At 44.7% G+C, this 9,611-nt stretch overlaps 1 protein-coding gene across 1 annotated transcript in view; it reads left to right on the plus strand.

Moving 5' to 3' along the window:
• F13A1 (coagulation factor XIII A chain) overlaps positions 1 to 6,404 on the plus strand; it is a 153,945-nt gene extending 147,541 nt beyond the window's left edge. The window contains exon 15 of the mRNA XM_069493144.1: positions 4,734 to 6,404. Coding sequence (XP_069349245.1) covers positions 4,734 to 4,887 — 154 coding nt within the window. The 3' untranslated portion in view covers positions 4,888 to 6,404. The remainder of the gene's footprint in view (positions 1 to 4,733) is intronic.
• Positions 6,405 to 9,611: the final 3,207 nt, after the last annotated feature.

Genomic DNA, 9,611 nt, shown 5'->3' on the forward strand with positions numbered 1-9,611 from the left:
ATTCCCTGACTTTGTGATTTGGGTTTAAACTTTAAGTTTCTCAAGTAGGACAGAAGCTGAGGGCTAGACACACAGAGGACAAACTGTGGGTAGTTGCAGTTTATTGTAATAATAATCCCATTTGCCTGCGTGCATTCGAGATGATGAATGGCCAGTACGGCCTGATGGCTCAGCACATTACTGAGAATCATCCATCACAGCGTCCATCCCCAGGAAACAGGGTTATTCCAGCACTGCTCCACTTACCAAAACGGGTAAATGATTTTTCTCCCTTTCTGTTATGTATTTGTCAGAAGGTAAAACGGCATGCGTGTGTACCTTCATGTGGGAGTGTTTCTGTATACAGGTACCATTGCGCGGATGCTTCCCTGAGTGAGAGCAAATGATGGGGTCCCGCTCAAGATCTCGTTTCTCTTTGAGGCAGTTACCCACAGCACATGGTCCCGGGTCAGATCCTTAAGCAGGACAACCGTTTCACAAAGTGACACTGATTGATCACTTGGGGAAACCAGGGGAGAGAGAATGAATGGATATGTGTTAAAGTAGCACAGCCATTGAGAAATACATATCTCAAACCTACATTCATACTGAATTGATTACTGTCAATTAAGGACAGAGAATTGTCTCTCTGCACACAGGCAGGAGAAACTTTCCTAATTATTTTGCAGAGAGTTCGTTCTGGCATAGCAAACAATAACCACAACGATGGTGGCAATAATAATAATAAGAAGAAGAACATATTTCTAACCCTTCTTGGCACTTACCATGTCTTGCCATGGTTCTCAGTGCAGCACAAATATTGTCTCACCCCACCCTCTCCTCACCCTGCTCAGTATCCCACAGTGGCCACCTTTTACAGTGAAGAAAATGATGAAGTCAATGTCTTTCAAACCTGGAATCATAAAGTCAATTCACTGGGTTTGACAAAATATGCACATACATAGGTTACATCTGTGTGCATTTTTCCCATAATTTGGCTTTTATTTAACTGATTAAAATAATTTAGATAGCCACATTTACAAAGAACAAAAATTAAGAAAGTATTAACAAATACCAAATTAACGTATACATTTTAGATCGTCAGTGTCAAAGTCAATGCCTGGAGCAGCTTTATAGAGAGAGCTCCCCAAGGCAGTAGATGCCTTTTCCAACTCACCAGCCATAGACTGGACAGAGAAAGGGATTTCTTATTTGGGTTCTAGACTTCTGAGATTTGGGGCCTTTCCCTTTTTCTCCCCAAGGAATGTACACCCACAGCCAGCTGAAATATATATTGTTTTACTGACATTCGAGGAAATCTTGGGGCTCTGATTTTACCTGGATTAGGTAATGTACAGGTGCATGGTGCCAGATCCCCCCTTTGCTTTAGCTGTGTGTGAAGTGGCACCGTATGGCCCCAGGCCTCCAGGGCAATTGGGGGCTCATGTAGCTGAAGCCTTTGAGTCCCTCTTGACTTCCCTTGACAGTTCTCCTTCCTCGCAACTCCTGTCCCAGCCACCTAGTCCAAAGCTCAGTGTCTCCCCCAGCTCCTGTGCCCCCGGCCCCTCCACTGTGTCTAGCATGAAGTGCCTCATTCCAGCCCCCAAGTGCTCTCTCAGGGATCTGTGGATCTAGCCACGGAATTCCTTTGCACAACACGTTCCCCTTTTCTGAGCACAAGCACTCTTTTCAGGTCTCCAACACGTTTCTGCTCTTGAAGTCCCACCATCCTTCTCTGACCTCAGTGGCTTCCACAGCCCCTGCCCTCCTCACCAGCTCCCGTGGCCTGGGTGCTGGTGTGAGCAGTGGGTTCTTGTCTGGGTCACCCATTTCCCAGCTGCGCAATCCAGAGGAAGCCACTTATGCCTTTGAAGTGTACTTTGGGAATTTGTCATCTGAGGGGTAAAAATGCCTTTCTCACTGGGTCGGGTAGAAACTCACACCTGCACTGCTAATTCCACTTTCCTCCTCAGTCTTTACCCCATCCCTTCCCATTCCTCTGAATATAGGGCCACCAGGGAGAACTGAGAACCCCCAACTCTTGCACGCTCGGACAGGCATTTTCCGAAACTCAGCCACCCTCGAGACGTACAGACCCCAGCCACTCTCTCTAAGTCCACACGCCAGCGGGGGAAAAGATTTTGGCACAGAATTGAGACTACTCACTAACGTTACGTCAACATCGTTTTGAGGCCTGAGTTAGCAGATGTATTCATCTACAGCTACTAACTAAACCAGCAGTGTGGGTACCATTCCCTTCATTTTTTTATTCAGCCTAAAAGTTGCAAATAGCCCAAGGATTGGCCGTGCATAAATGTCACCATAACCTGCTGATTCAGCAAAATTTTGTCACATGACAAACTCATCTGGTGAGTGTTGGAGATGGAGGAGCAGCTGAAGCACTCATGTCATCATGTAAACAAATAAACAAAGCAGCTAGTATGGTGAAATGACAACAGCTAATATTTTCTGAATGTTCACTGCATACCAGGCCCCGTCCCAGGCACTTGGCTTGGATTGCTTCATTCTCTCAGCAGGTCTATGCGGTAGACACTGAATGATTCCCATTTTGCAGATGAGAAATCTGAGGCTTAGGGAAGGACAACAGATTGCCTAAGATTATACAGCTAATAAGTGGGAGAATTAAGTTTTCAGTCCAAGTACCTGGACACCAGAGTGAGTCCATGGAGCTTGTAACCAGTAAATGATGTTTCATTATGTGGGCGACAGTCATTTCACATTATTTGAATAGCAATGTCTGATTTTTAGAAAAATAGATACATTCATTCCAATTTGCTTTTCTCTCTATAGCTCCGTCTGACAGGCAGAAATAACCGTTAAATAAACTCCGCGTGTAATAGAACACAGAACCATACGGTAAACACATGACAAACAAGACCATTTTTTACTTGGTATTTTTCATTGCGTATATATCAATGTCTCCATTTTCAAAACTTCTAATCACCCAAAGCTGCTAAGTATTTACAGAAGCTTTAGGTTCCCAAGCCCATTAGAGTTCAAATTCAGTATGTGCCAATTTTAGCGACCGTAAAGTAACTGTGAGAATCAGCTGGGCTTATGTCCGAACGAGTTGTATTTGGAGCAAACCATGCACTGCATTGTACAAAGACACATGGAACACATTGTGCTGTGTCATCCCTGCTGGAAGCAGCCAGTATTCTGCTATGAGGCAAGTCTTTTTACCATCCCTCATTTTCCTGATGTTCAAGTTTTCATGAAATGCTAAATAGTATAAACTCTATTCCACTAACAGGAGTCTGGAAAAAATACGCAGCTTGTTCCAATCCCAGCTCCTCGGTTATCTGGGCCACTGGGTTCTGTGACCTTGAAGACTGTGTAGGCTCCTTAGGACCTCAGTTTCCTTTTCTGCAAAATGAGACAGTTGGACTAAGTGATTTCTCAAGTCCTTTCTGACTCTGACCTGCTGTGCCTCAATAATGCCCTGAAAATAGTCAGGCCCCTTTTTCCTCTTTTCAAGGCACTCATGGTGGTCTCACTTCATCTACCTTCCATTCTTCCAGAGAAAGGGTGGCCCAGGGTTCCATGCCAGGTCCCCGAGCATAGGTCGGGAATGCTCTGTGAACATTTGCAGGAAGCTCTTAATACTGAATAGAAGAGGATCTGTCCTGAGAAATAAAACCTGTGAAGAAGTAACCATAGTGGTTAGAAAAAGTATTTCTTGTAGAACATAGTATGAAATTCAATGTGCAGAGTACTAATAGAAAGAACACGGATTTGGGACTTAGATAAACCTGGGTTCAAATCTCATCTCTGCCCATTTACCAGCTATGTGATGTTGAAAAAGTAACTTCGTTTGTTTAACCCTCCATCTTTCTTAATTATAAAATGTGTTGAATAGTATCTACCTCAAAGGACTGTCACACATATAAAATCTGAATATAGTCTCCTCCCAAGGCTTATAGGGGAGGATGTATATATATATGAAGCACCCAGAGAAGCCTAAATCTCCCCAACCCTGATTGACCTCCATCATCCACTGGAGTGGGCTTGTCCGTGAGACTCAGGAAGACCTCAGGGCACGGGCTGGGAGGAAGAGGATAATGCCAGGACCATTAAAGGCTACATCATTATCAGGACAGATTAGAGCACTGGGAACAAATGAGTAGCAGAAACTTGCATGGGTGGAGAGACCCAATCTGGTGGTTGAAATAGAGTTACAAATTACAGAACATGAAGATATTCGAAGTCAGATGGCAGCAGGCAGGGTTATGTTCCAGATGTTGGGCCTGAAAACAAGGTCTGTCCCAAGGGGGCTGGCTAACTAGAGTGTCAGGGTGTCAGCAAAGGCAGCTGGGGGATTCAGATAGGACTGCAATCCAGGCAGGGAACTAGAGTGGCAAAAAAAGAGCTGAGGCAGAAGATCAGTCACATAGCTAAGGCTGCCGTGGAGGGCCTGGGGACAAACTGGGGCTCAGCTGCCTGGTGGCTGAGTGGGGCTCAGCCAGCTCTTCGCAGCTCCTGGGAGGCCACCAGCTGTATCCAAGTGGAAGGAACATGACCCAGGGGGACTGTGGGTGACAGGCTCTGCGGAGCCTCAATGGGGACCTCATTTGGGTTGTAACCTACTGAATCAGCCAGCCAGACCCCTCAGTCCACTAAGTACCATCAACTGAGGGAAAGAAAGAAGAGATCCAGGTAAGGGTTCTCACTGCTTCCTGACCAAGGTGCAAAGCTGGATTTGCCAACCTCTCCTCTCTTTTCCATCCTTTCAGTGAAATCCGGCCCAACACCACCGTGCAGTGGGAAGAAGTGTGTCGGCCTTGGGTCTCTGGCCCTCGAAAGCTGATAGCGAGCATGACCAGTGACTCCTTGAGACATGTGTACGGCGAGCTGGACTTGCACATTCAAAGACGACCTTCCATGTAAATGCACAGAGGCTGAGGTGGACCCGGGCTCTGGGCCTCTTGTGGTTGTGGCTAAGGAAACTCTAATGCAAACATAATCAGCTCTTGCTTTAACTTAGGTGTCAAGACCCAGACAGGACTGGAGAGGGCCCCAGAGTGCTGACACCATGTATTTCAAAGATACGCTTTTCAAAACCCAGGCTATTCAGCGGGGAAGCTAGTTTTTAATGGCTCCACCTTCCAAAGGATTCTAAGCATTAGCTTTAAGCTCTAATTAAGCTCTCATAGCGCATAAGAGTTAAAGTCATCATTTATCATCATGAACGGCTGCAGCTTCAAATATCAGAGGCCCCCTAGCAGGAGGATTTGATCTATACCTGAGACTTGTGATTCCCCACCCAGTCTTTTGGGGCAACACACTTTCTAAGAGGGAGGGAAGCAGTGATTTGGGCCCTAGAATAGAATTCTATTCCCTTTCCTTGGAATTGGGTTCTACCCTCATGTCAGAATATTTTTCCCAGGACTTGAGAGCAGCATCATTTTTCTTCTTGGCATAGCCAGGGAAAGGTCTTTCATCTTGCACCTGAAGTCAACCGACTGCCTGCCAAATTCCGCAGATTTACCTTGTGAGATGTGGCCCACATTAACAAATTGCATTTGTGGGAAACTTAATCACCTAAGAGGAGATAAGAGAGCAGGTGCAATACTCCGGTCTATTAAATAATGTAGTTTATGGTGTATTTTATAGAAGGTGTCACACTGTGGCCTGATCAGCAGGAAGCAATATCCCCTAGTTTAACCCTTTCTGGGATGTGGTACTAGAAAGTAAAGAGGCTGGTTTGGTACTGGAGGAGTGAGGAATTAATCTCCTTAACTGGGGATTATACTTCACCTGTCTCTCTGGGATCTTCTCCTTTGCACACTGATGCAGGCTCAGGCCCTTCTGTAGAGACAGAACATGCCCCACAGGTTGCAGAAGCTGGCAGAGCTAGTGCCCAGACATGTGGAAGAAAGGCAGCCACTGACTCTCTCCTGTCCGTCCCATCACCCATGCTGGGCCCTCAGCTTGGCACTCAGGTGCTGAGAGGTCATATAGACTCAGCTTTGCAGATAGCCAGTGATAGTTCTGACCCAACGACAAAGGACACTGACATCTTTGTATTATGTTCCAAAGCACCAAAAGACAAGGCTGCATGGTATTTATTTGCAAGGCTGATTTATGGTCAGAATTTCCAACTGACGTGCCTAGGGTGTGATTTAGGTCAGCAGACTGTGATTGTTAGCAAAAGATGAACAGTGGGAAGCACACTAGGGGGAAAGCCAGAGTGAAATACCCTGGTTTGTATAACTGTATTTCTAAGCTTTTGACGTGGTTCTTGAGCCTTCAACTCTAACCTGTGAGGGTTAGCTGGTCCCCTCTGTGGATACATCACACATAACTCCATTACGTCATTGCCCAGCATTTGCCAAGCCTTCCAATATCCAATTTTAAAATGAAATACATTTTTCTAGCCTGTTAAACTGGCTTAACTTAGTATATTCTTATTAATTAGAATGTAATAGAAGCTTAAAATAAAGTTAATCTGATTATATTTGCATCTGCACAGACGTGAATGTTTTTAATTTTCAATACAAAACACTACTAACTAGAACTGCTTGAGAAACCACCCTCCTCCGCAGTAGACAACCCACCCTGGATAGGAAGACAAGCATTTGTCCTTTAAAGAAAGTTACTCTAATTGGTGTTAACATCACTGTTAGCTTTCTTCACCTCTCTTTCTCCATTTTATTAACCACATTCACTGAAGGAGCAAGTTGCATATTTAGTTCAAAAACCAGCTTCCAGAAACTTCAAAATCTCTGCAGATACTTTCTTACAAACCATTTCATGGTGAATTAGTGGACAGCCGACACGGAGATCTATCATCATGAATGCCTGATACAGTTTTAGAACAAGGATGAAAAATATATGACGAACATCTATAGGAGATCCTATGTTCATGGCAGACATCACTGCACAATCGCAGCTCAGATAGTGCCTCAGAGTCCTTTTCAACTCCCCGTAGCAACTACCAACTGATTTGGAGTTGGCACAAATGATGAAACCTATTTGTCACACCTACATTAGAGCTAGCCCATCCTCTTTGATAGCTGGGATTCCACACCGTGTAAGAAAGCTGTGGCTCTAAGAATCAAGTTCCAGCAATGGTAGCAAGCAATGGGTCTCGGGTAGTGGCAGACTATGAGCTCTGGTTTCTGCTTGTGCTAGTCCTCAATGCTATTAAACAAATCCTTGTTTGTGTTTAGAGCTTCAATGACAAAAGAAGAGTAATAATACTTAGATTTCCTTAGGTTCTTATGAGGGATATATCAAACAAACCTTAACAACAATATACATAAGATGATAGATAGTTGTGTTTTGTTCAAATAATTTCACCTCATTGACCTTGTGAAAGAAGTAAATATATTTATTTCCAACCTGTTGAGGAAGAACCCAGTAAAGCCTAGAGAGCCTTGTGTCATGGCAAACAACCTGGGGTGGAAGTAGGGAGCGAAAACAAACTCTGGTTTCAGAATCACCACTTGCTCTTGTTGTCTCCTTGGGGTTTTAAGAATGCTGACATAAGACCAAATTTAAGACTCTTTGAACAGCTGCAGAGTAAGAACAAATAAAAGTATGTACCAATTCATATTAGGGATGTGGAGGGAAATGGTGTTTGTGCTAAACTCACTGGCAATTGAAAGTCACAAAATCCCAGGTGAAAGGTCATTATTTATGACTATCTATCCAATGGTGTTATAAGGTTAATAAATAGTTCAACCAACCCAAACCATCCATCCATTCACCTCTTATTCCATCTGGCCATCCGCCTACCATTCAGCCAACCATCCAGCCTTCCACCATTTATCCATCCTCTATTCCAAGCATCCATCCATGTGTGAATCCGTTATCATTCCAGAGCTAGGAATTCAAAGATGAAAATTCCATAGTCCCCACACAGAAAGAGTTCATAAGGCAGAGGAGATGCAAGATGTATAAACAAATAAAAAACTACACGATAGATACAATAATATAGGAATGCCCAGAAGACTTCCCCGTGTCACCAGGAATAAAGAAGGAAATGTTTGGATTGAATCATGAAAAAAAGAATAGGAGGTAAGTAGGAGACCATTTAACAGAGAGGATCTCATATAACAACCTGGAGAGAACATGAACCCAGCCCCCCGTTAGCTTGGTATGGAGCAAAGGAGAGTATCCAGCGCAGAGAGGCAGGGCCGGAAACGCAGGTGTAGGTCGAGTTGGAGCACTTCCTGGAGTGAGAATTTGTTCCTTCTGGGCCACATTGTGGATTGGAGCTAACAGAGGCTGCTTGCCACAAACCGGATAAGGAACTATAATAAAAGCTACGGATGAGTCAAGGAGGACAGGGCCAAGTGAGCAGAGGGTGGTGTCAGATGACAGATGTGGCCAGGGCTGGGCTCTGGGATGGGCCCAAGTGGATCAGTGGGAGAGCTAGCACTTGGGCTGCTGTCCATGTCAAACACTGATAGAAGTGTGGACAGACAAGTCCCCAGAAGCTAACACTGGGGCAGCCGCATACTCATCCTGGGCAGGGACCACTCAAGACCCAGGATCTTGCCCCAGAGGTCATGCTCACTTCTGTACCCAAGGCAGAGTTCTTGCCTCAGTACCCTAGAGAACGGCTGCTTCTGGAGACACGCCTTCCCACCTCGGGTCAAGTTTGTCCCTCTGCTCTCAGCACCTCCACTCATTCAGACTCAGAAGCATCTGCCTCTCTATACAGGAATGAAAACAAGCCAAACAAACAAACAAGAGCTGTCTGTAAGCAATCACCTTGTAAAACAAACAAATAAATAGATGAGAAACAAAGCACCCCCATTGCACTAGGAAAAGGAACAAGGAACTTGTGCTCCCCTCAATTGCCAGGAATTATACTAAACATTTTCTAGTTCTAAAGACAATGGAAAGTTTTAAAAGATACTTGGTAAACTCGCTGCTGATATAGCTCATGAACGCTCATTAATTTTCACACTAGTCATTACTCTAGGACATAAGTAATTATCTAAGCACTGTTTCACCAGCCCTGAAACTAACATCAGGGCTCCTAATGAGTATTCTCTATTAGTAAAAAGTGTGCGCCTATACACAAAGAGGATTCTTTCCTCTTGTCTCTGGTGTGAGCAAATTTAGACAGTGAGTAGATACAGCAAGAAAATTTTTAAAAAATACACTAAGATTTAGACTTTGTTACCTGAAGATGGCAGATTTAAATTACCATAAAATGATTATCACCCTTTCCGTCGAGAAGTGAGGTCCGCATTTCCTTTCTTTCCCTTGATTCTAGGCAGGGTCTGTGACTGTTTTGATGGACAGAATGTGACAGAACTATGCTGCCAGTTCTCAGGCCCAAGTTTTGGGAAACTGGCAGCTTCTACTTCTTATCTCTTGAAATCCTCTTCATAGAAGCCCCGAGCTTCTATGTAAAAGCTCAACTACTCTGAGATCGCCATTGTTGGAGAAGCCACATGGAGATGCTCCAACCGCCCTAGCTGAGCCCCGCCTTCCAGCTACCTCCACCAGGCACCAGACACGCTCATGAGGCCATCTGGGGCCCTCTAGACCAGCCCATCTGCTAGCTGAATACCACCAAGTGACTTCTACTGATGTCACTTAAGAATCACCCTGCCGAGCCTTGTCCAAATTTCTGTCCCACCAAATCATGA

Source organism: Eulemur rufifrons, chromosome 18, assembly GCF_041146395.1.
Source record: "Eulemur rufifrons isolate Redbay chromosome 18, OSU_ERuf_1, whole genome shotgun sequence".
In the NCBI taxonomy this organism is placed as follows: Eukaryota; Metazoa; Chordata; class Mammalia; order Primates; family Lemuridae; genus Eulemur; species Eulemur rufifrons.